The sequence below is a fragment of the Gossypium hirsutum genome, chromosome A13 (genome assembly GCF_007990345.1).
Source record: "Gossypium hirsutum isolate 1008001.06 chromosome A13, Gossypium_hirsutum_v2.1, whole genome shotgun sequence".
Taxonomy (NCBI): Eukaryota; Viridiplantae; Streptophyta; class Magnoliopsida; order Malvales; family Malvaceae; genus Gossypium; species Gossypium hirsutum.
Genome location: NC_053436.1, coordinates 16,833,605 through 16,860,921, shown reverse-complemented (window position 1 = coordinate 16,860,921; position 27,317 = coordinate 16,833,605). Strand labels below are relative to the sequence as shown.

Genomic DNA, 27,317 nt, shown 5'->3' with positions numbered 1-27,317 from the left:
TAAAATAAAAAGGTAATAGCAAAACAGTTACTTACCGAACGAACACAATGAAACGTTAAATAAAACGGAGGTAATTTTAGTAAATCAAAAAGAAGAAAAAGAGGCAAGGAAAAATCGACAGAGAAGAGGGGAAAACTGACGTTAAATACTGAAAGAGTTTTGGGGAATTTGAAAAGAACAAAAATAAAATGAAAATTAACTAACAATTATCCCATATCCCTCAAATTACTTCCCTCTCTCTCACTAACACCCACTTCTCAAAATCCCAACTCAACCGAGACTCTTTAAGTCAACTGAGCAAAACTTAATACCCACGCTCGTGCAGGGATTTGAACACAAGACCTCCAACGCACCAACTCTCTTACCACTCTGATGGTTGTCGATTCCATTAATATAAACCTACACCTAATTTGCAAATTAAAGCAGTATAGGGAGTAGGATCGATCTCACAGAGACTGGTTTGCTGAAAATTGTTTATCCCTTGACCAGATTTATGTCTGGGCAGTTGTCGTGCCTGCGATGTTTGGGGGGATAAAATATGAAACCTGAAATAAACACAAAAAAAAACGTAAAAAGTAAAAGATGAAATAATAAAAAAACAACGAAGTAATCTGAAGAAAAATCAATTAAATTTAGCTCAGCCTTAAGCACGGCTTTTTTCGTCTTTGACATAATCCTCGAAATTAGGTGAACTTCTCTTTTCTGATAAGCTAGTTATAGCTACCAATGATGACTCGGACACCAATTCTTCCTTGTGTAAATTAGTTATGGAACGTCCTATAACTAACCCTTACCGATCGAATAACCTACGAAACGTTCGTGATTTAGAACTCTGGCAGCTTTGCGTTCTAGAAGAGCCTAGCTCGAACCAATGCCCTCGAACGTTGGGACATTTAAATCCAGTTACTACTTCCCTTGACAGAAACAAATAGTAATCCCCACTTGGCACGCCAATGTGTTCACGGAAGACCAATTAGACAATCGATCCTTTCGGAATTCCAAATGTACGTCTAGCCACACTAACTCAAACGACGTCTTTTTGGACTTAGTGTTGTCTTGACTTTGTGAGTTGACGAAATCATACTCTTAATCCGGAGAAATAATAAATATCGAAAGTTGAGAGTTAAACAGCTCAGGTTCGTAACTCACGGGTTTTTTTACGGGGTTAACACCGGTTTAAAGCTGAAAGGGGTTTAGTGTGGCATGAATTTAATCATGCTTGAAGGTTGTGGATTTTGATTTGGTCTTGTGTGAAGGATGATGGAATTTTGGAAAGGAAAGGGGACTTGGAGAACAATTGAACCAATTTTGGAAAATGAACAAAAATTGGAGAGAAAACTACAAAATGCAACGTCAAATTGAATAGAAAAGAAATGATATTCCAACTCCAAATTGGAAAAGGGAATACAAGAGAGAGAGAGTAATTCTATTCCTAATAGAAGAAGGAATAAGCCCCTATTTATATTCATAGGGTTTACTAAAAATAAGCTAAAGCTAAATTAATAAAATAAATAATAAAACTAAATAAAATAAAATAATATCTTCTATTTTTAGATTTTTACAAAGTCAAAATTGACGTTAAATCCTTGGCCTTCCCATCTTTATGATTTGGTCCCAACTTAACGGTTTGTCTTTCAATTTGGTCCCTTTTTGCTCGTTTTTGACCAATTGCATCCCTGACAATATTAAATCATAAAAAAAACACCAATTAAGCAGGGATTAATTCAAAAATAAACCAATTTAGACACAAGAATTATGTAAATTAATATGTTTATCAAATCCCCCCTACTTGGCTCATGCTTGCCCTCAAGCATGTTGTTCTTTCAAATATTAAATTTATTCTACAATTTATTAAAAATCGAGCCTCTTTTCCACATACATAATCAATGTAAACAACTTAAGCAAAAATAAATAAATACTCAAGATATAAAGTTTGATCAACAAGTGTCATAAAATAGAAATATGTGAACTAAATAATTTTATTAAATTGAGTTTGAATCCAATAAATTGCAAGGCATTATTTAATTAACTATGCATTAGAGAAATAAAATTATTGACGAGGTCAAACCTTTTTACGCGAACTAGGATGACAACCCAAGCACCCTATCCCAGTTATTCAGTTCAAACCGTCTTAAATTTATTTATTTATTATATATTATTTCTTTTTTTTCCTTTTTTTTTGAAAGCTCAGTTAGTGGAATGTTTATAAGTTATCGACTTGTCACTCGAACCTTTTTACCCGAGATAAGATGACAACCTAAGCACCTTACCCCGGTTACTCAATCCGGTCACATTTTCGAAGCTTCACTCATAACTTGAACCTTAATTTATTCACTTATTTATTAAGGCACAAGCAAATATAATTTTCCAAACAAGCAATTTATGAAAAAAAAACCTAGCTACATATATCAATTTTAAGACACAAGTGTTGACTAACCTATATACTTGAACATTTTAATTCAAACTTCACCCAATTGTCCAAATTAACTGAGTATGAGATTAAAGGCTCAATGTTTAAATAAATTGTCAAATGAACTGAAGCAAGATTTAACACATGCAAAAGAGCAAAAATCATGCATGTTTACCATCCATCCCCCCTACTTAATCAATGATTGTCCTCAAGCATAGATTATATGAAATAAAAGGCAGCAGTCCAAACAAAAAGAAAAAGTTAAGAGTACTCCCCATATATGTTAATGACGTGGTTGGTGTTGGGGGTAACGATTCTGCAGGATGTCGAGGATTGTGGAGACTTGGGTTTCCATCGTTCCAAGTCGAGCCTCGATTCAGCTTAAACGGGCCTCTATAGTTGGAGTTTGTTCCTCTTGTTCTCAAGTAGCGAAATGTGGGCATTGGCGAAAAACCATATTCCCACCTGTAGTCCGTGTACCTGAAGGAACAAAATAACAAGCAGTAGGGGTGTCAGCAAGCAAACCCATAGAATCCAAACAATATTTATCTAGGCTGTCCATATGATATGCACATGTCAAAGAGGAGAAATCGATTTCAGAGGGAAAAAGTATAGAGGTTAAGTTCGTGATATACGACCCAAGTATTAAAGGACGATTACAACGCAAAACAGGATGAAAATTTTTTGCAAACCAATATCCTAAATTAACTTTATAACCGGAATTCATGCACCACAAGAAAAATAATTCAGTTTTCGTTAAAATAGCAGATGAATCATTTCGTCCCGAAAAACTAAATGCCAAAAATCGGTGAATATATCTTAAACATGTTCATGCACCAATAAGTCTTTGTGGTTTTCAGATTATAAAGTTGATTAGAATTGGTTAACACACGGTAGGCATCTTGAGCATTAAAGTCGCTCAGAATGTCTAACAAAACAGTATGATAGGAGTCGGATTGAATATTATCAGGGTCAATGAAACCCATGGCAATATTAAAATCAGATATCGACATTTGAAAGTCCTTTTCAAGCAGACGAAAATAGATATTGTTTTGCATTTCAATAGTCTGTAATGCACTAACATTGAAGCTAAATGTGGTGTAAAACTCATATATCAGCTCATAATATGCATCACAGGATATGTTTGCAAAAGAGCTCCAACCAATAACATCAAAATAAGTAGTCACAGTATCATGAATATTTAGCATAGTAAGAGTGGTGAAATCAATTTGCTTACAGATCGGGAGTGTGCGTTGTCGAATGTCATCGTATTATGTGCGATGCTCTGGGGTCAAAAAATCTAAAAACCCTCGTAATCCTCCTTCGGTGGGAATGGTGTTAGCACGACCTCGTCCATTACATTGGCTATTTCATGCTGGTCGAACTTATGTGTCGGGTGAGGGGGTGGACTTGAAGTTTCAGCAGCATCAGTACTACTGTCCGGCGGTGTCGTTGGTTCACGTGTCTATTGTCGATGAATTCGAGTGGTGGACGATCGTGTTTGGCATTGATTGACACGTGCATTCGTGGTCGACGGAGCCTCAACGTGGTCGTGAGATGTCTGAGCCTCGTTCGAGTTACCTGCATGATATGTCAGTAAAGATAGATTAGATGGAGGGTTAAGGGTTGATCTCTCGGGACTATCGAGACTACTGTCTGAATGCTCTGGTTTGACCGGAGTCAAACGTTGCTAGCGTCGTGCTCTCGTTGGTGGGGCTGTTCGTCTAGGAGGCGGTGGAAGAAGTTTATCATCGTCGATATTGAAGATAGGAGGAGCGGAGAATTGGTGCCGACTTCGATTGAGTGAAACCGGGAAGTTTTCTGCTGCTTAGTTCTGAGTTCGAACCATGGTCTCGGTCGTAGCGTCAAAAATAGGTGTTTTAGACGGTTTCAGCGGTGACGGGTTGTTGCGACGCACGGCGACAATGACGGCATTTGGTGCGATTTTTGGCCAACTTTTTGATCGTTGGTGTCAATTAATGTGGTGGTTGGGGGTTTTAGTGTTTCAAAGGGAGAGGATAAAATTAAAGAAAATGGGGGTTGGGGAAAAGAGAGCAGTGGTTTATAGTGGGAGGCTCCATTTGGCGAAGATACTGCGTCACAGGTGAGAGGTTACTGTTCGACGGTGGGAAGAGCGTTGGACAATGGTGGCAAGAGGAAGAGAAAAAAAAAGAAAAAAATAGAAGTGCGGCTTTGGGCGCGGTTCGTCAACGGTGGCACGGAGCAAAGTCGGTGAAGGCGTGGGGTGGGGTCGGCTAAGGGGTACTACGGTGGTGGTCGGCGATGAGGAGTGCGACGGCGGCAGTTTGGTAGGAGTTGAAGGGTTGGGTTTTGTTGTTAGAGAAGATGAAGAAGATGGAGAAGAAATTGGGAAATTAGGGATTTTTGGGTGTTTTAATTTTTTTTTATTTTTTATTTGGGTTATTTTAGGTTGGGTGGGGTAATTGGGTTAGGTGTTGGTATTGGGTGTTGTTGGTTTATTTGGGTAGGTTGATTTAATTGGGTTTAAGGGTGGTGGGTTGGTTGGTGGGTATTGGGTTGATTTTGGGTTTGGGTTTATGTGGGTATTGGGTATGGTAAGTTAATTGGGTTGGTTAGGAATTTTATGGATGGGTGTTGGGTTTGAGTTTTGGTGGGTAATTGGGTTTTTAGGTTTTGGGAATTTTGGTATGTGGGTAAATGGGTTTGGGTAGGAATTTTAGTGGATGTTGGTTTTTTTTTTTTACTATCACCAAATTAGTAAGTCGTGCCCACGCCACCTTCATTACTCGTCTTTTGAAAATTAATGACTCCCATAGTGTTCCTGAAAACATCAAATTGACTAAGTTAAATAAGAATTAATTTATTTATTTACATTCTAATTTACTTAAACTAAAAATTATATAAATGAAAATAAATGAAAATAAATTTAGGTTGCCTCCCAAAAAGCGCTTTTGTTTAATGTCGTTAGCTCGACGACCTGTTATTCAAACTTTTGGCTCATCGAGAACAATCTTTTCAACTGTCTGTGTTTGAAAATTCTCGAAAAAGGGTTTTAGTCGTTGACCATTCACTTTAAAGCGCTTTCGTATCTTTTCATTTTGAATTTCCACTGCACCATTTGAAAATAAATTAGTAATAATAAACGGTCCTATCCATTTGGATCGAAGCTTACCAACGAAGATTTTTAAGGTGGAATCGTATAGGAGAACTTTCTGTCCTATTGAGAACTGCTTCCTAGTGATGAACTTGTCATGAAATGCCTTCGTCTTTCTTTATAAACTCGAGCATTTTCATACGCATCGTTCCTGATTTCCTTTAGTTCCTAGATATCTAATTTTCGGGATTTTCCCGCAAACTCCATTTCCATATTACACTGCTTAACTGCCCAAAAAGCCTTGTGCTCTAACTCGACCGAAAGATGGCACGGTTTGCCAAAAACGAGTCGGTAAGGTGACATGCCTATTGGTCTCTTGTAAGCTGTCCTATAAGCCCAAAGTGCGTCATTCAGTCTTAAACTCGAATCCTTCTTGTTAGGTTTAACAGTCTTTTCCAGAATAGACTTGATCTCTCGATTTGACACTTCGGCTTGCCCGTTTGTTTGTGGATGGTAAGTAGTTGCAATTCGTTGAGTCACTCCATATTTCTCCATAAGTGCACTTACGAGCTTATTGCAAAAATAAGTCCCTCTATCACTGATTAATGCTCGTGGAGTGCCATACCTGGAAAAAATAAAACTTTTAAGAAAGTCAACTACGGTCTTAGCATTATCATTACGAGTGGCCTTCGCCTCTATCCACTTAGAGACATAATCAAGAGCTAAGAGTAAATAAAAATTACCGAAAGAAGAAATGAAGGGACCCATAAAGTCGATGCCCCACATATCGAAAATTTCACAAATATGAATAGGAGTAAGAGGCATCTCATTTCGACAACTAAGGTTGCCAACTCTTTGGCATTTTTCACAAGTTTTGCAGAATAAAGAGGCATCACGAAATATGTTTGGCCAAAATAATCCACATTCGAGAATTTTGTGTGCGGTGCGTTTAGGTCCAAAGTGCCCTCCACATGCATAAGAATGACAAAAAGCTAAGATGGACTGTACCTCTGTTTCTGCTACACACTGTCGTATTACCTGATCCGAGCAATGCTTCCAAAGGTAAGGATCGTCCCAAATGTAATATCGCGCATCCTTTCTTATCTTATCTTTTTTTTCCCTTGGTAAATCTGAAGGAACAGTACCTATGACGAGGTAATTTACTATATCTGCATACCAAGGATGAACTACATTTGCTGAAAACAGGTTTTCATCTGGGAAGTTGTGCTTCAATGGTGTGTCGTCTACTGGAATCGGTAATCGACTCAGATGGTCAGCTACTAGGTTTTCGCTTCACTTTTTATCCTAGATTTCAAAATCGAACTCTTGTAGGAGTAGAATCCACCTGATCAGTCATGGTTTTGCTTCCTTTTTCCCTATTAAATATTTCAAAGCTGTATGATCAGAAAAGATAATTTCCTTAGTTCCCAATAGGTAAGATCTAAATTTATCTAAAGCAAACACAACAGCTAATAATTCTTTCTCGGTGGTTGTGTAATTGCTTTGGGCAGCATCCAAAGTCTTCAAAGCATAGTAGATAACATGAGGCTCTTTCCCTATTATTTGGCCAAGAATAGCTCCCACACTTTGGTCACTCGCATCACACATGATTTCGAACGGGAAGTTCCAATTTGGTGGCTGCACTATGGGAACGGAGACCAATTTCTGCTTCAGCACATCAAATGCGTCTTTACAATCTGGTCAAATTCAAATTCTTTATCCTTTTGTAACAGACTGCAAAGTGGTCGCGCGACTTTCGAGAAATCTTTCATGAATCGTCTGTAAAATCCTGCATGACCAAGAAACGAACAAACTTTTCTCACTGATGAGGGGTAAGGTAACGAGTTAATAATATCCGTTTTTGCCTTATCAACCTCAATTCCTTTCGAGGAAACTATATGACCCAAAATTAATCATTTATCATCCATGAAATGGTATTTCTCATAATTTAAAACAAGATTAAATTCTAGGCATCTTTGTAATATCTTAGCAAGATTATTGAGATATTCGTTAAAAGAGTTACCGTATACCGTGAAGTCATCCATAAAGACTTCAATGATTTTCTCGACGTAATCGAAGAATATGCTCACCATGCATCTTTGGAAGGTGGCCGGAGCATTGCAGAGTCCAAATAACATCCGTCTATATGCAAATGTTCCGAAGGGACACGTGAAAGTCGTTTTGTCTTGATCTTCCGGAGCCACTGGAATCCGGAAAAATCTTGAGTACCCATCGAGACAACAATAATGGGACTTACCGGCTAATCACTTGAGCATTTGATCGATGAAGGGGAGTGGAAAATGGTCTTTACGGGTAGCTGCATCCAACTTTCTGTAATCGATGCAAACCCTCTATCCATTCTGGACTCGTGTAGGGACCAGCTCACCTAACGAGTTTTTCACCACTATCACGCTAGTTTTCTTGGGCACGATATGAACCGGGCTAACCCAATCACTGTCAGAAATCGGTTATATCATTTTAGCATTTAACAATTTCTGGACCTCCTTTTTTACTACCTCCATCATGGGTGGATTGAGGTGCCTTTGAGCATCTCTCTTTGGTTTTATGTTGCCTTCGATGGAAATTTTATGCATATAAGTGAATGGACTTAGCCCTTTTATGTCGGCTATCGTCCAACCAATAGCTTCCTTATAATCTCTCAGAACTCAAACTAGACTTTCCTCCTCGTTTTTGGTTAACTTGTTTGACACTATCACCGGTAATGTGTCTTTCTCTCCCAAAAAGACGTACTTAAGGTGGGCCGGTAATGCTTTAAGCTCCAAGGTCGATGGATGCAAAACCGAGGGCAACATTTTAGTTTGGGAAGGTAATAGTTTAAATTGGTTACCTCGGTTTGTCAACAAAGGTCGCGTATCCAAGTGATTGACAATTTCTTGCAACGGATCTTCAATGACTGCGAATTTGTAATATCCTGATTTTGGGACTAGTCAGAATAGTGGTTTCGTGACCACAAAATCTGAGATAGAAATAATTATTTTATGATTATTTTGAGTTCTATGATATGATTGCATGATTGTGTGAAAATTTCGTGAAGAAATTTTATGCATAAAGTGCTTAAATTGAAATTAGGGAACTAAATCGAATAATTTGTAAAATTTGCATTCTAGAAGTTTCTAGTATGAAATTGTTTTGAAATATTAATTAGGAGGTCTTAAATAGAAATTTTACCAATTTCTAAGTCTATGGACAAAAATTGGACATGGATGGAATTTTTGGAAAGTTTAGTAGTAAGGGCATTTTGGTCATTTAGGGGTAAAATGAATTAAAATACAAAATTAAAAGCCAATTTTGCTCATCTTCAACCCCATGGCCGAATATAGCAAGTAGAAACCATGGATAGGGTTTTTCAAGCTTCCAAGCTCGATTGTAAGTCCGCTCTAGCCTCGTTTTTAATGATTTTTACGTTTTTGGAGTCCCGGTAGCTCGATTAAGCTTATGCTAGCAATAATTCAACCTAGGGTTCATATTTGGAAAAATACCCATAGGTGAAATTTGTGTATTTTGGCGTTTTATGATAGAATATGAGGTTTTAAATTATGTTAGACAACTTGTGCTACTCGGTTTTAAGCGAAAACTAGCAAAAGGGCTTAATCGGTAAAAATACCTAATAGTCATAAGTACATGTTAGAGTGAGAATTTGATGTTGCCATAGAAGGGAAAAATGATCAGCATGTCATAAAACATAAGAAAATAGGCTGAAGTTTAATTTACGAGCTTTGGGGCAAAAGTGTAAATATGTAAAAGTTTAGGGGAAAAATTGTAATTTTTCCAAAATATGATTTTGGGTCAATTTGAATAATGTGAGTCCTAATTAGACTATATTTTAAATGATAGAGCAAGGAAAACTGAAATTTAGGCTAAAATGGAAAAATACCAAGTTGTGGACGAAATGGTAAAAGTAGCCATTTTCGCATACGAGGTAAGTTCATGTGTAAATAATGTAGCATAATTTTTATTTTTAAGTTATTGATGTTAATTATATGATATGCTGATTTTTTTATCGTGAAATATTATGCTTTGTGGTTAATGTTGAGTAATATGCAAATTATGTTTACTACTTGATAAATATGAATTGCTACCGAGTATCGGTTCCGATATTCCATGGAAGACGACAAATGTCAGATCGATGGAAAAAGCCCGTTTGAACCTTAGGAGTAGATTAGGATACAAGTGACATGTCACTAGGATGGTTGAGCATCCGAACTCGTTGAGTTGAGTCCGAGTTCACTTATGGATGCGAATGTCCGAACTCGTTGAGTTGAGTCCGAGTTCGAGAGATGTAACTAGGCATCCGAGCTCGTTGAGTTGAGTCTGAGTTCACTTATGGATGCGAACACCCGAGCTCGTTGAGTTGAGTCCGAGTTCGCTTATGGGCGGGTTACATGGTAGCTTGGCTACATATGTGGCACTTATGTGCAAACTTTCCATGTATCCGAATTATATTCCGATGTGTTCAACGGGTAAAGTTCTACTGAAATGGAGGAATACTCAAGATGAAAGGGACGTATTGTTAAGTGTTGTGAAATGGGTACTTTGAACAGGTATGTACTTAACCCTCGTGTTGAAAAATCGATATAACAACAATATGGTAAAATGATAAATGAAAATGTGATATGAATGTCTTGGTGATGATTATGCAAATGATGTTTTATGTTTGCTTATATGGTTATGTTACTTGCTATTTGCATGTGAACTTATTAAGCATTTATGCTTACTCCCTCCTTTTCATTCCTTGTAGTTTTGACAAGCCAGCTCGGAAATTGGGAACAGTCGGAGGCTCGCTCACACTATCCGTATACCATCTTGGCATAATGGCTTGTATATTTTGAGTATGGCATGTATAGCATTATAATCATTTTGTATATATGGTCTTATAATATGGTTATTGAGTGGTATGGAAATGCTTGGTAATGAGTAGCCATTGGAATGGCTAATCATGATCATATTTGGTGTTATGTATGTCAAATTACTAGCTAATCCATGGAAACCATGAAATAGGTAAAATTTACCATAAAATAGATTCAAACAGCAGTAGTGACATGAATTTGAAAAATCACTAAAAATAGTATAAATGGAATTAAATAATGAATAAGTTATAGAATCGAAGCTTGATGAGTCTATTTTCATATGTAAGAAGCGAAACAGGTATATGAGCTATATTTTATGAGATGTTTAAATTTTTGTGAAATAGGGCCAGAGCAATTTCTGGATTCCCTGTTCTGACTTTGGAAATTCACCATAAATTTTACAAAGATAATTAGAAGTCATGATTTATATATACAGATTCATTATTGAGTCTAGTTTTATTAGAGACAAACGAAATAGTCATTGAACCTCTGTACAGGGAGATATCTGATTCGTAATACACAGAGGTCAGAGTAGTCAAACCCTGAAAAAGGGGAGTCTTTAACTAATAAACTGTACTAATTGGCCCGACCAAAAATTCTAGAAAAAAATTAGTAGATATATATATGAGTCTAGTTTCAGGAAAAATTTACGGAATTGAATTTTGAGTTTCGAAACTCAAGATATGATTTTTAAAGCGACTATGATGCAGTTAGCCAGCTTGTCTGGAAATTTTAAAATGAATTGTATGAGCTGTTTAAGTAATGAATTAAGTCTATTAACACCTCGTGTTCGACTCTGGTGATAGTCTCGAGTATGGGGCATTACAGAGTTCCTCGAGATGATGTAAAACATCCATGTCAATGTTTCTGTAAAGGACAGTTTTCAACTCATCAAAGTCATGATATTCGAAATAAGATTGAGTTAAACAATCTAAAATATTGATGCTAGAAATATTTAATAGCGAGTTAGGATGTCCCATGGCCTCGTTAACATTGAATTTCACGATTTCGCCATCAAACTACATGGTCAGTGTCCCACTTCGAACATCTATTTTTGCGCTTGCGGTACTTAGGAATGGCCTTCCAAGCAAAATGTCAGATGAATTAGTTGAATTATCATCTTCCATATTAATAATGTAGAAATCTGCGAGGAAAACTAATTCGTTAACTTTAACAAGGACGTCTTCAAGCAGCCCCTCGGGATAGAGACTGACCTGTCCGCCAACTGGATTATTACTCCTGTCTCTTTTAAAGGAATCGTGTTAATCAGCTTATAAATAGAATAAGACATAACATTAATGGAAGCCTCTAAATCACACATGGCTTTCTTAATGCCTATATTACCTATCTCACAGGAAATAGCAAACATACCTTGGTCCTTGTATTTGGGAGGAACTTTTTTTTGCAGTACTGCGGAGACATTTTCTCCTACATTTACTCTTTCGTTACCTATTAACCTTCTCTTGCTAGTACACAATTCCTTGAGGAATTTTGCATAACGAGGGATTTGTTTGATAGCGTCGAGTAAAGGGATATTTACCTCCACCTTCCTGAATGTCTCGAGGATTTCTTTTTCCTCTTTCTCTTTCTTATCCCTTGCTAGCCTCCCTGGAAAAGGAGGTGGCATCACAACTGGTCTCTGAATTTCTGATTCTGGCCTAGCTGTTGGCTCAGAAATCTGCTTTTCTCGTTCCTTGTCTTGCCCATGACTTTTGGCTGGAATTGTTTCCAGAACCTTCCCGCTACGCAGAGTTATTGCACTGGCATTCTGCCGAAGGTTCGGCTTTGTCTGGGAAGGTAATTTTCCTTGAGACTCTAAGCGGTTAACTACCATCGAGAGTTTACTAGCTTGATTAGTTAACTCTTGTATTGATGCGTCTGTCTTCTGTTGATATTTTGCAGCATCGGCGGTAAGTCTTTCCAAAACAGCTTCTAAAGATGTGTTCGACTTGTATTGTTGTTGTGGTGGTTGTAGAGGTCTCGGTTGGTATGATGGATTATATCGGGGATTAACTCTGTAATTCAGGTTGGGATGATCCTTTCACCCAGGATTGTAGGTGTTGGAGAAAGGATCATAGCATCTTTGCGGAGGTCTCGAAAAACTTCCGACAGTATCAACATGTGCCGTTGAATTGCCATTAAGGATTGAACACAAATCCGTCGGGTGTTCAGACGTAGTACAAATTCCACATAGTTGGGTCAGACTCTTCTTTTCTATAAGCAAATATTTAACAACATTCGTAAGCTTATCCAATTTATCTTCTAAAGATGAAACGTTTACCCCATTAACCCGTGTCGGTTCCGAATTTAGCCGATACTGTTGAGAATTTTCCTCCATGGTGGATATTAGTTCTCTTGCCATTTGAGGGGTCATATTGACAAGCGCTCTTCCACTAGAAGCGTCAATCATCTTCATTTCCATAGGGAGCAAACCCTCATAGAAATATTGAAGAAGTGATTATTCGGTCAACCCATGTTGAGGACAACTTGCACACAGTTTTTTGTATCGCTCCCAATAGTCGTAGAGCTATTCACTTTCCATTTGGCGAATTCCCACTATGTCCCTCCTAAGCTCAGCTGCTCATGACGCTGGGAAGAATCTGTCAAGAAATACATGAGATAAGTCATCCCACATTGTGATAGAATCGAGGGGTAAGTAAAATAACCATTCTTTTGCTGTATCAACTAAAGAAAAAGAAAAGGCCCGAAGTTTGATTTCATCTTCGGGTACTCCCTGGGGTTTCATGCTTGAGCAGACCATGTGGAATTCTCTCAAGTGAGTATGTGGATTTTCGTTCTTCAAGCCTTGAAAAGTGGGCAAAAGGTGAATCAATCCCGACTTTAATTCGAATGGGGTTCCTCCGGTTGGATAGTTAATGCATAACGGTGTTTGCTCGTTGGGAGCAGCGTCTAGTTGACGAATGGTTCGGTTTGCCATCCTTTCTAGTTCACCGAGGTTACCTTTTGTTTCAAAGAGTGGTTCGGTCTCAAGTTCAACCTCTTCGACTCGTTTCCCACGTCAAATTACCTCTGCACGAATTACTTCGCTCAACTTTTCAACGTCAGATTCTAGGATCCCTTGTCCTAGCTCAACTCCTGCTTTACTTGCACGTTTAAGAGCTTTTGTCTCTTTACGTCGTGCTCGTGTTGATCTCTCGATCTCTGGGTCGTATTCGAGATCTCCTGATGAAGATCTGGTCATAAAGACAATTTAAACAATTGTAAGTGTTGCCAATCCCTGGCAACGGTGCCAAAACTGATGGCTGTCGATTCCACCAATATAAACCTACACCTAATTTGCAAATTAAAGCAGTATAGGGAGTAGGGTCGATCCCACAGAGACTGGTTTACTGAAAATTGTTTATCTCTTAACCAGATTTATGTCTAGGTAGTTGTCGTGCCCGCAATGTTTGGGGGGATCAAATATGAAACCTGAAATAAACACAAAAAAAAACCTAAAAAGTAAAAGATGAAATAAAAAAAACAACGAAGTAATCTGAAGAAAAATCAATTAAACTTAGCTCAGCCTTAAGCACAGGTTTTTTCGTCTTTGACCCAATCCTCAAAATTAGGTGAACTCCTCTTTTCCGATAAGCTAATTATAGCTACCAAGGACACCTCGAAAACCAACTCTTCCTTGTGTAAATTAGTTATGGAACGTCCTATAACTAACCCTTACCGATCGAATAACCTACGAAACGTTCGTGATTTAGAACTCTTGCAGCTTTGCGTTCTAGAAGAGCCTAGCTCGAACCAATGCCCTCAAACGTTGGGACATTTAAATCCAGTTACTACTTCCCTTGACAAAACCAAACAGTAATCCCCACTTGGCACGCCAATGTGTTCACGGAAGACCAATTAGACAATCGATCCTTTCGGAATTCCAACTGTACGTCTAGCCACACTAACTCAAACGACGTCTTTTTGGACTTAGTGTTGTCTTGACTTTGTGAGTTGACGAAATCATACTCTTAATCCGGAGAAATAATAAATACCGAAAGTTGGGAGTTAAACAGCTCGGGTTCGTAACTCACGGGTTTTTTGACGGGGTTAACACCGGCTTAAAGCTGAAAGGGGTTTAGTGTGGCATGAATTTTATCATGCTTGAAGGTTGTGGATTTTGATTTGGTCTTGTGTGAAGGATGATGGAATTTTGGAAAGGAAAGGGGACTTGGAGAGCAATTGAACCAATTTTGGAAAAGGAACAAAAATTGGAGACAAAACTACAAAATGCAACGTCAAATTGAAGAGAAAATAAATTATATTCCAACTCCAAATTGGAAAAGGGAATACAAGAGAGAGAGTAATTCTATTCCTAATAGAAGAAGGAATACAAATTAAGAGATGATTTTCCTAAGAACTAAAAGCCCCTATTTATATTCATAGGGTTTACTAAAAATAAGCTAAAGCTAAATTAATAAAATAAATAATAAAACTAAATAAAATAAAATAATATCTTCTATTTTTAGATTTTTACAAAGTCAAAATTGATGTTAAATCCTTGGCCTTCCCATCTTTATGATTTAGTCCCAACTCAAGATTTGTCTTTCAATTTGGTCCATTTTTGCTCGTTTTTGACCAATTGCATCCCTGACAAGATTAAATCATAAAAAAAACCAATTAAGCAGGAATTAATTCAAAAATAAACCAATTTAGACACAAGAATTATGTAAATTAATGTGTTTATCACACTCGAACCAATAGGCTCACTCTGATATGAATTTACAGGCAATTAAATATAAATCCACCGAACAACGATAGGGCTTAATTCCAAAAATAATAAAATTTGTCAAGGTTAAGTCTTGAACCCAAGACCTCACACACACCTAGAACATTTAACTACTGAAGTAGATACAAATTTGTGTCAGATTATTACAGAAACAGAAATATATTATTTGGGGCATTACAAATATTGTATAGATTTTAAGTCCCTTAAGACTCTCATATTGTAGATAGGCACTAATCTCAGCCATTGATGTAATTTAATTTATACTATTGGATCTAGGGGAGCTCAATTATAAATAGAGGTATTCTCCCTCATTTGTAATCACATCATGCATTGTATTTCATTCAAAGTTATTGGATATATTTGAAAGTATTTATTCAAACACTTGGTATGCTATGATTTTCTTGTGGCTTTTCTGTTCAATTTAAGCTCCTTAGTCTTTTGAGTTTGCTTTCGCTTTATTCCAATACCTTAGAGAATTTCCTTTGAAAAATCTTATTTTTGAGAGATAAGCTGACTCAGGTGGATTTGAAGCAAAGGAATTGCCTAAGGTTGCGTGGATTGCCAAACTAAAGTTCTAGCCCCATGATAGTAGGAGGTAGATTGCATTTTGCCCTCTCTACTTAAAAATGGGCAAATTAACCCATGTATGTTAAAAAAGTGCAAATTGGACATTTCATTGAAAATTCTATCCATATATGTTGTTAATTGATGATTTGGCTTTCTTCAATTTTTTTTATATAAGTGACCTGGAAATATATGATCAGTAGGATTAGGTAAAAGTACTATGGAGGTCCTTGTATTAGGAGTTGGGTTGCAGTTTACCCATTCTACTTAAAAAATGGACAAATTTGTCCTTATACGTCAGATCAAATAGCAAACTGGTCTTTATCTTAAAAGTTCCAGCTATTTCTACTGTTAAATATTGATATAGGTGATGAAGTAACCAGACACTAATATGTGATATGTCATGTTCACCTCATGCTAATGTGACAATATCTTAAAATATAAAAAAATATAAAAATTGCAATTATTTAAAAACCACATCTAGAATGAATATGTACAAATGTTTATCTTGATTTATTTCATCCTGGACATGGTTTTTCAAAAAAAATTATAAAAACTATAGAATATTTAAATATTATTAAGAATTATAAAAATTTCCAAAATTATTAAAAATTAACAAATTATTAAAAAAAAGAGTCTAGAATGATCTTGGAGAATAGTTGTCCAAGCTCAAATGAACTTAGAGAATCATTTGTCTAGATTCACCCTAAAGTGGTTTCTTAAATAATTATAGTTAAATTGGTTTAAATTATTGAGAATTATAAAAAATTATAAATAATTTTTAAAATTTTTAAAAATTATATACACATATATCATGTTTGAAGATTTCAAATATACCTATACATGTATCTTCTTAAATGAGTTGATATTTTTAGTTAATTAAGTTGAAGTCCAATTTTATTAATTTCTTACAATTTTTAATAAAATTTAAATATTTTTCAATAATTTGTATAATTTTATCATTATTTAAGAAATAAATCCAAAATAAACCTAGGTAAATGGTTGTCTAAGCTCATTTGAACTAGGAGAAATGATTGTCAAAGTTGATTTTGAACATTGTTTTTAATAATTTATAAATAATTTATTTAAAAAAAAAGTAATTCCTTATGAATTTTAATAACTTAAAATAATTTTCTATGATTGTTTGATAATTATCTAAAAAAAAAACGTGTCCAAGATGAACATGGACAATAATTTGTCTAGGTTCATTCAGGGCGTTATTTTTTTAAATAATTATTTAAAATTATTTATTTTTTATTTTAAATATTTTTTGATGTGGCAAAATGTGCCACATCAGCTTGAGGTACAAGTGGCACACTACGTGTTGCTATCTAGTTGCTTTGTCGTTACGTCATCACTTAAAAGTGGAAATTGATGAAATATTTAAGAGAATGACCAATTTGTTTAGTATCTAATGTATATGAACGGATCTGCTCATTTTTTTTAGTAGAGAGAACAAAATGTAATTCGACTCCTAATATAGAGTCCTCCATGGTACTTTTACCTAATCCTACTCATCATTTAATTCTAAGTCACTTACATAAAAAAATTTAGAAAAATTCAAATCATCACTTTAACAATGTATATGTAAGGAATTCTAAATAGAAGGGTCAATTTGCACTTTTTTTTTCTAGTGTACAATGGCTAAGTTGGCCAGGTTTTAGTAAAGGGGGCAAAATGTAATTCACCTCCTAGTGTAAGGGCCTCTGTAATACTTTTATCTCTAAGATCCTGTATTTCTCATACATTTAAAATTTTTTTCTTTTTCTTTTTATTTTGAGAAATTTAGTCCTCTTATTTTTTTATCTAAAAATATAAGTCAATTTGTTAATACCGTTAATTTATTTGTTAAATTTAGGTCCATTATAACTTCAATTTTTGTTATATGGTTATCAAACAAATATTTTTCTATTTCAAAATGTCACACCAATGAATTTAAGATAACTTTAGTAGTGTTAACAACTATACTAAATTTTTTTAAATCTAAAAAAATAGAGTGACTAAATTCTTAAAAATAAAAGTAATATGATAATTAAATTCTAAAGGTAAGAAAAATAAGTGGATTTGGAGCATATTTTAAACCTACGCTTAATTTAGGTATTTAGTGCATCTATATACATATATATTAATTTAACATAATTTAATCATCCTATTATTAGCACTTTTAAAGAATTTTTTTTTTGGACTGATGTGAAATTCTTTTTATAAAAATAATAAATCATTACCTTAAAAAAGCATGAGATTCACCTATAAAAGTTTAAATAATAAATTAATAAAAATAATTATTTTGATAAAAGTATTTTTATTTTTATACAACCGCTAAACTCAAATAAACCATCCAAACTTTTAAATTGGACACTACACAACTTTTAAATTGATGCAATAGGAACGATATCACTTGAATTAATACATTATAATTATAATTTTTTAATGATTTAAGTTAAAAATAATAATGATAATATTATAATTAAATTATGTGAAATTAAAATATAAAATTTAAATTAAAAATAACGATATTATCAAAATTTGTGGCATTATTCTTTTGGAGTTTGAAAATTGTGTTAAAAATGTCAAACAAGTCTTTCATATAGTTGGCAAAGGTAGATACTTTAGATTTTGAATGGCAGACAAGTTATTTTAGTTTTTCATTTCTTTTAGCTTTTAAATTTGTACTATTTATTAAATCACCTTAAAATAAATATAATAGTTGACATTTGTTAACTTTGCGGACGTGTGACATACACTTGAATTGCTATATGAGCAATTAATTTTTTAAAGTTTAAAAATTCAAAAAAAAATATTTAAATTTTTTTTGAAAGTATTAAAAAAGTATAAAAATATTTTATAATTTTTAAAAAATTAATTAATTACTAACGTGGCAAACATGTGGACTGCGGCGTGGATGCCACATAAGCACACTTAATAAATGTTAATTTTTCAATCTATTTTGGGGAGTTTGACAAACAATGCAAGTTCAAGGGCTAAGATAACCAAAAAATTAAATGGAGGATTAAAAATGATTTTTTTTAAAGATTGAAGGCCAAATAAGTCATCATACCAATTATTTATCACTATATTATTGGCTAGTTGATGTAAGGATGGCAATAGAGTGGAGCGGGGACAAATATTTCTAAATACACTACCGCTCCACAATTGGTACGCTCTACTCCACCACTCGCCCGCTCCACTATGAATGTATAATCTTGAGAAAATTACTATCATATACATGGATGTTGGATCCATCCATCTTTGTCCTACCTCGCTCCGCATCAATTTAAAATTTGCTATTTACCTTTAATATTTCTAATCTTTTTAAAGTCAAGTAAATATTTAAACATAATTCTTCAAAAAAATATTTAAACATAAAATATATGGTTTTTTTCTATATTGCGTTATTACATTTTTATCCTTTTAATAGTTTATATATACAAAGATAAAATGATAATTTTACTTAGTGCAGTGAGTCGGGTGAAAAAAACAATTACTATAACTGCTCAATACTTACTATCCAAAAGAAAACATTCACCCCTCCCCTCATTTACTTTTTAAATAAAAAAATCCACTCCAAATCAAAATTCATTGAATAGTTTGAATTTTTTCATCCCTAAATCAACCACTACTTTTATCGTATATCTTTTCTGAAAACATGACTCCTTTCATTGTTAATCATTGAATTAAACAAAATCGAATGTATAATGTTTTTAGTTTTATACTAAATTTGTTCCATACTTGTATTAATCTCTTGCTTATTCAATTAGTTAGTGAAATTAATCAATTATTTATTTATAAATTTATACTATTAATAAAATCTCTAATTTAATTGGTGTCACTGGTTAATTGGGTACTAACTCGGTTAAGAAATTATGGAAATGTTCTTTCATAATTAAAATGAGTCATATTATTCAAGGGCGTTTTAATTTTTTCATTTTAACAAAAACCAAGAAAAATATGCATAGAGTGGTATTTCAACTAAATTAGTAAAATCTTAAGTTTACCACTCAACTAAAGCATTATTTTGATTTTTTAATACATTTTTTAATATGCACAATTTATTATCTTCCCCAATTGTATATCTACACTATTAATAAAGTTGATGATTGAGTTAGTGTCAACCTCAACCGAGTCACTAGCTCAGTTAAAAAATTAAGAGAATATCCTTTAATAATTAAAATAAGTAATATTATTCAATGGTATTTTAGTCTTTTCACTTTAAAAAACTAATAAAAACATGCATATAATGAAATTTTAACTCATACCAATTGCATTAGTAAAACCGTTAATTTACCACTTAGTTAAAGTTTTATTTTAATATTTTAATATATTTTTATTTTATTATGTAGATTTTATTACGTGCATCAGTTGTGTATATTAATAATGTATTTGATTGAGTAGATGTCACAAATTAACTCGGAATAAACTAAAGATTGATGACAACACCATAATAAATAATTTAGTCTAATTTTTTCATTTTAATAACGTACATATTTCATGTGTTATTATTAATTAGTTTCAAATAATACGTTTGATTATTTATTGTATATTATTTTTTAAAAAAAACATTCATATTTTAAATTTATAATTTTCAATAAAATTTTGAATATATTTAAATATTAAATTATGATGGAAGCTGAAGTTGAGTTTGAATATATAAAATCTTTTAATGAAGTGGAACATAGATTGTTGGATTGTATTTCGAGTGAAGCTATATTAATATTCCATTGAGTTTAAGTCAAATTTTAAATAGCGAAATCTGAAATAAGAACTTAAATTCCTCACTATTTAAGCTCGCATCGACTTCGTTATAGCCCTAATCTATGATATTTTAAGAAAAAATGCAAATTCTTAAAACAATTTCCAATATATCATGAAAATGTTTAAAATGAACCAACTCTCAACAGGGTATGGCGATTACATATATATATTATTCTTTTCAGAGCACACGTATCCTTTTGCAGTGCCCAATGTCCAGCCTCCAATTTTATCGTCTGTGGTCCTTAAATTTAATCAGAAATACATGAGTTTGGTGACCTAAAATAAAAATTATAAACAAACAAATACCCATAAAATAGTATTAGAGAGAGACATTTGGATGGCCCCATTTTCTACAATAATGAATGGCAATAATAAACAGCAATTTGGTATTAAATAAGAGTGATTGGTAGTAGTAAAATTATTATTTATTGATAAAGATCCTGTTACATCCAATAGTACAAAGTTATATGCTTTTTATTTAATTTTTTTTTATATATAATAGGAATAAATAAATTTTAACATTTTCAGTATCTATATAATTTTCGTTTAAAAATAATTGACGAAGTTTTAATACTGTTGATAAAAATTAAAATTTTAAATTATTGAGTAATGAGATTTGAGTCTCATTATAAAGAATTTATATATGCAGGTCTCCAATTCTACTTTATGTTAGTGCAAATCTTCAGTGAGGAAAATCTCAAACATACGAACAAAATTCGAATAAAAAATGAAGAAATAAGATAAGACTCCAATGCGTATATCAAGCCACTATCTTTAAGGTTATATTCGCCCCCACCTATCTTCAGTGTGCAAAAGATTTTTAAGCAAATTAATCTCGAGGATACAATGAAGCTGATGGCTATTTGTATTTTACACTGACGAGAATAGTCCACTGAACATTGAGCAATGTATAAAAAGAAACTCAATTTCTACAAAAGATTTTTACAATAATACTTTATAGAATAATCTAATAATATTAGAAAATGGAGGAAGGAAAGAAAAACTTTTAGAATTTGTTGGTGTGTTTTCCAAATGAAATGACATTCCTATTTATAGAAATTTTCATGTCTCTTTATAGAGACATCTTTCAATAAAAAAATTTTCTGAATAATAATGTCTTTAAAAATACACATAGTTATTCATTTAATATTATATTCAAATAATATTATTTGAATAGTTATAATTTTATTAAAAATTAAGTGATATGACTCTTGAACAATAATCAAAAAAATTAAACTTTTGATTAATTATGTCGTTTTATTTATAATTATTAAAACACTATAAATATTTAAAAATATTTCAAAGAATTTATATGATTACGATGTGTGGATTTTTCCCGTTATACATCAGTAGTTAGTTATATATTTCTGGTTTGGTGGCAAGGATCCATCATTGACCAGACAGGTGACAAAGATTTGATAATTGAGTACAAAAAACCTTTATGGGGACGTATTAATTTTTTTAAAATGTAAAATGAACTTTTTTTTGCTTGATAGATAAGATAATGTTATGTCAAATAATAGAGTCGGTATATACTTAATTACTTTTATTAAATATATTATCTTTGAATATGACAGAAATATTTTTGTAAATATTATATTAAGACACAAATTAGTTAAATTAATTGATAGATACCAAAAATAACATATTTTAACCTCATTTTTAATGTATTTTTGGGTGATTATTCGATGTTAATAGTAAATTTTATGCTCCTAATCCTTTAAATTCATGTTTTTATACTTAGGAGAGCATTTGGGTCATGTTTTTATACTTAGGAGAGCATTTGGGAGCAAAATGAGAGAAAAACGAGCAAAAATCGAAAAATTGGAGCGAGTTACAAGAACCACACAAGTTGAACCATTCCATACAGTCTATGAGACACGGGCTACCACACGGCCATGTCGCAGGCTGTATCAATTTCACAAATATTACTCCAAACAGTGAAAAAACGCGATTTTTAATGTTTTTTTCAGGCATTCTAAGACTTATATATGACAAAAATAAGAAGATAGGAGAGAGCCGTCATAGAATATTCAAGAAAACAACTCGAAAAACAACATTGAAGCTTATTCTGAAGCAAATTTCCATCAAGATTGAAGACTTTAAGAGATTATCATGAGTTTCTTTATTTCTTTTGGTTATACTGCCTTTTGGATGTTTTTATTTGCAAATACAAACTAATTTTCTAAATACCCAAGGAGATGAACCCTAAGATGAATTTTGTCATTTGATTTTTATTTTATGCAATAAAGACTTAGAGCTTATTCTCAATTATGCGTGTTTAATTCTTGGTTTGATATTCCTAGATTATTAATCCATGTTTGATGTGCTTAAATCAGAGGAGGAATGACCCTGTTTAAGAATAGATCTAGCGTAATTGAATATAGTTGCATGCAATCCTAAAAATAGGACGACATAAATCTATCAGATTAGAGTCAAATCAAATAGGAGAATCCATAGATCGAGTTAATGCAATAATAGGGTTTTAATTAGAAAGAAATTTCAATTAATCAAGTTAGAGTCAGTTGCTCTTATTCGTGAAGAGGGATATTAGCATAATTTAGTTATTTCTCCGGATTAAGATACTAAGTGAAGAAATTGAATAATTTAGATTGATAATGATAGATGAAATCTAAGTGAAGTCTTCCATGGGTATTGTTTTGCTTCTTGGTTGGTTACTCGATGAAATCTGTGCTCACCATAGCTATACTATTAATTGATAGGTGCACTTACCTTAATAAGAGTTTTAATTGGTTTACGACTGCATCAAGTTTTTAGCGCTATTGTCAGGGACTAAAATATTAGAATAACTTTATTTTTATTAATTTAGAAATTTTTATTTTTATTTTAATATTTTTATTTTTAATTTAATTTTTACATTCTAATTTTTCGTTTGTTCGATTCTGACAGGTTTTTTTGCTTTATAACTAAAGGAAACTCATTGGAACCGTTAGTGTTAGATAGCGAAATTGAAAAGACTGCTTGCAAAAATCATAGGGAGGTTAGAAAAGCAAAGAAAGGTCAACAGATTTTAATAGACGATCTAGGGGAAAAGGACATTACTATGGAGATTGAAAATAATTAGTAGCCTCTTGCATCTTCTACTCCTTGTACTATGTTTGATTATGCTAAGTCTACTCTGATTGGGGCAGAATCGAGTATCGTCAAGCTGACTATTTCTGCAAACAATTTTGAGCTGAAGCCGAACACAATTCAGATGGTACAACAATATGTCTAGTTTGATAGGTTACAAAATGAAGATCCAAATGCTCATTTGGCTAACTTTCTAGAGATTTGCAATACGTTCAAGATTAATGGCATTACTGATGATGCCATACGCTTAAGATTGTTTTCATTCTCTTTGAAGAGCAAGGTAAAATAGTTGGTTGGATTCACTTCCACGAGATTCTATCACGACTTGGGATTAGATGACGGAGAAGTTTCTATTGAAGTACTTCCCATCAGCTAAAATAGTTAAGTTGAGAAACAACATCTCTTCTTTTTCTCAATTTGATATGGAGACATTATATGATGCATGAGAGAGATTTAAGGATCTCCCACCAGCTAAAATAATTAAGTTGAGAAACAACATCTCTTCTTTTTCTCAAATTGATATGGAGACATTATATGATGCATGAGAGAGATTTAAGGATCTCTCACCAACTAAAATAGGTAAGTTGAGAAACAACATCTCTTCTTTTTCTCAATTTGATATGGAGACATTATGATGCATGAGAGAAATTTAAGGATCTTTTGAGAATGTGTCCTCATCATGGGTTACCTTTGTGGTTAACAGTTTAAATCTCTCGACTAGGCAACTAATTAATGCAACAGCTGGCAGAACATTGAATAATAATAACCTAGGCAGCTCAAGAGTTTATTGAGGAGATGACACTGAATAACTATTAGTGGAAGTCATGAAAATGAAACCAATTAAAGCAATCAGTGTTTTTAATATTGATGTCATTTCTATGTTAACAAATCAGATTGAAGCTTTTTGTAAGAAATTGATAGTTTGAATTTTTCTAAGCAGGTGAATTTGATAGTGCAATGTGATGTGAACGGAGCGAGGATGATTAGTTCAGAATATTTAACCTTTGGTTCTAACATGGAGCATGAGCAAGTCAACTTTATGGTTAACAATTCTAGACCTCAAAATAACCTCTATAGCAATAACTATAATCCAGGATGGAGGAATCATCCAAATTTCTCTTGGGGTGGTCAAGGTAATCAAATGTCATAACCTTCCGGGTTTATAGTAACCTTATCAGCAAGAAAAGAAATCGAACCTTTAGGAGATGTGTAACACCCCAAACCCGACCTAGATGCTATGGTCAAATCTCAGAAATTACATTAACAACATTCGAAAATCATTTACTTGTTAAAGATAACTAGGTTCCAATTATTTTAATGAAAACTTTAAAATTTAAATATTGAGTGATTTTATTTTTGTAAAATTCTTATTAAAACATGATTTTTTGAAAAAGACAATATTTTGTCGTAATGTCATTTTAAGTTATTTAAAACAAGGTATTTGCATTTCAATTATTTCTAAAACTGGTCTTCGGTAAAAATCTTTCGCAGCGGACTTTCAAAAACACTTAGAAAAATAATAACTTATAATTTTGTTTAAAACCAAGAAAAATCATAAATAATTTGGATAAACCCAATAATGTAAAATATTGGAAATCTCATCAGTTTGCATGCATGCATGATAGTTTTAAAGTTGTAAAATAAAGTAACACCCAAATAAAATCTCCAACACCGAAAGTCCAAAAATAACATCCAAGTAATTTATTAACTCATTATTATAAAAAAAAAATCATCAGAGAGGCTCCACTGAATGTTGTATCCAAGTCCTAAGTCTGAGTATTACCTGAAAGGTTATGAAACTAAAGTAGTGAGCTTTTATAGCCCAATGTGAGTCAACTCAACAATTAAATATCAATATCAAAGTAAACAATTCAATTTATGCACATGATCATGGCAATGTGATTTTTATAAAATAGTTATGTAGATTTATTTAAAACATCCTACCTATCACTGCTACACTCCACAATCAAGTTCACTAGGACTCATCCATCCAAACACTCCAATTTGTTGACGGTGCCACCAGTAATGCAGATAGTGCTACAAGTAATATGATCGAGCCACCAGCAATGCAGATAAACTGTCAGTAATGCAAAAAAGCTGCCAGTATTGCAGATAAACTGCCAGTAATGTGGTTAAGCCACCAGTAGTACAGAGAAACTGCCAATAGTGCAGACAAGGCTGTCAGTACTTCATCCTTACACATATCCCACCCCATGCATTTGATATGGCCACAATATCATATTTTCACTTATTAAAAAATAACACTTTTGGCATGTAACTCATGCTCTTCAAATCATTTATCACTTCAATATTGTAACATCCTGAAATAGGGCCTAAACGGAACAGTGGTTGCGAAACCACAAATTTGAGGTAGAAAAATTTATTTTATTATTATTTTGAGGTTCATGATATGATTGCATGATTGTGTGAAAATTTCGTGATGAAATTTCTATGCATAAAGTGCTTAAGTTGAGATTAGGGACTAAATCAAATAATTTGCAAAACTTGCATTCTAGAAGTTTTTAGTATGAAATTGCTTTGGAATATTAATTAGGAGGGTTTAAATAAAAATTTGACCAATTTCTAAGTTCATGGACAAAATAGGACATGGATGGAATTTTTGAAAGTTTAATAAGGAAGGGCATTTTGGTCATTTGGATATTAAATGAAATAAAAAGGGAAAAATAACACAAAATTCATCATCTTCTTCATTAGCACGAAATTTCAAGGGTTCTCCATAGCTAGGGTTTGTTTTAAGCTTTCAAGCCCCATAGTAAGTGATTCCAAGCCCCATTTTTAATGTTCTTTACGTTTTCGGAGTCCCGGTAGCTCGATAAAGCTTATGCTAGCAATAATTTAAGTTAGGGTTCATATTTGGAAAAATACCCATAGGTGAAAAGTGTTTATTTTGATGTTTTATGATAGAATATGAGGTTCTAAATTAAGTTAGACAACTTGTGCTACTCGGTTTTAAGTGAAAACGAGTAAAAGGGCTTAATCGGTAAAAATACCTAATAGTCATAAGTACATGTTAGAGTGTGAATTTGATGTTGTCATAAAAGGGAAAAATGATCAGCATGTCATAAAACATAAGAAAATAGGATGAAGTTTAAATTACGAGCCTTGGGGAAAAAATGCAAATATGTGAAAGTTTAGAGGCAAAAATGTAATTTTTCCAAAGTTTGGGTCAAGGACTGTGTTGATAAATGTGAATATTAAATAAGTTAAATTTGCTATTATAGATCAAGAAGAGTGAAATTCGGGAGTAGATCGGGGAAAAGAAAAAATAAAGGACTAAATTGTAAAGTTTAGTCACATTTTGTATCGAGGTAAGTTTACAGTAAATAAATGCAATATTATTTTATTTTACATTATTATTGTCAATTTCCAGCATTTATATACTTATTTTTTTGAGAATATTTAAAGTCAAATTAAAGGTGAAGTGACAGAGAAAAAGCATTAGGAAGCCCCGTTTGAACCTTAGGAATGTTAGGATATTGGGGTTGACAGGACAGGATAGGGCAGAAATGAGTCATATAAGTCCATATCAGTTATATGGCTTTGGAGACAGGAATGAGCCATGTAAGCCCATATTATATATATATGGCATTGGAGACAGGAATAATTCATGTAAGTCCATGTCGAAGACATGGCATTGGCAAGATAATGATAGACAGGAACGACCCTAGTATCCTTAGTATTCCGAGTGGTTCAACGGGTCATTGTACACGTTAAATTACAGTGAATTATCAGCAAAAGGGAAGGTAGATTATATTTATGAATAGTGAAAGGTCAGGTAAGAAAGAAGGTAAGTGAGTAAAGAAG

The 27,317-nt window shown here is 33.3% G+C and overlaps 1 protein-coding gene and 1 non-coding gene across 2 annotated transcripts; both read right to left on the bottom strand.

Annotated features, from left to right (window-relative positions):
• Positions 1 to 5,714: 5,714 nt before the first annotated feature.
• LOC121212286 (uncharacterized) lies at positions 5,715 to 12,188 on the bottom strand. Its single transcript, XM_041084737.1, has 4 exons — positions 11,726 to 12,188; positions 7,510 to 7,689; positions 6,949 to 7,183; positions 5,715 to 6,111 (listed from the first exon to the last, which is right to left on the bottom strand). The coding sequence occupies exons 1-4, from the start codon at positions 12,186 to 12,188 to the stop codon at positions 5,715 to 5,717; spliced, it is 1,275 nt and encodes a 424-aa protein (XP_040940671.1).
• An 11,885-nt stretch (positions 12,189 to 24,073) lies between these two features.
• LOC121213193 (small nucleolar RNA R71) lies at positions 24,074 to 24,178 on the bottom strand. Its single transcript, XR_005908564.1, has one exon. It is a non-coding gene; the product is annotated as a small nucleolar RNA R71 (small nucleolar RNA).
• Between the last annotated feature and the right edge of the window lie 3,139 nt (positions 24,179 to 27,317).

Bases quoted from the DNA above. Each gene is read 5' to 3' on its own strand.
- LOC121212286 (XM_041084737.1), bottom strand. From the start codon at position 12,188: ATGGTAGTTAACCGCTTAGAGTCTCAAGGAAAATTACCTTCCCAGACA. The intron at 7,690-11,725 runs GTATGTTTGCTA...TCCGGATTCCAG, and splicing joins TCCCAAATACAAGGACCAAG to TGGCTCCGGAAGATCAAGAC. The intron at 6,112-6,948 runs GTTTGCTTTAGA...TATTTTTTCCAG, and splicing joins AAAGAATTATTAGCTGTTGT to GTATGGCACTCCACGAGCAT.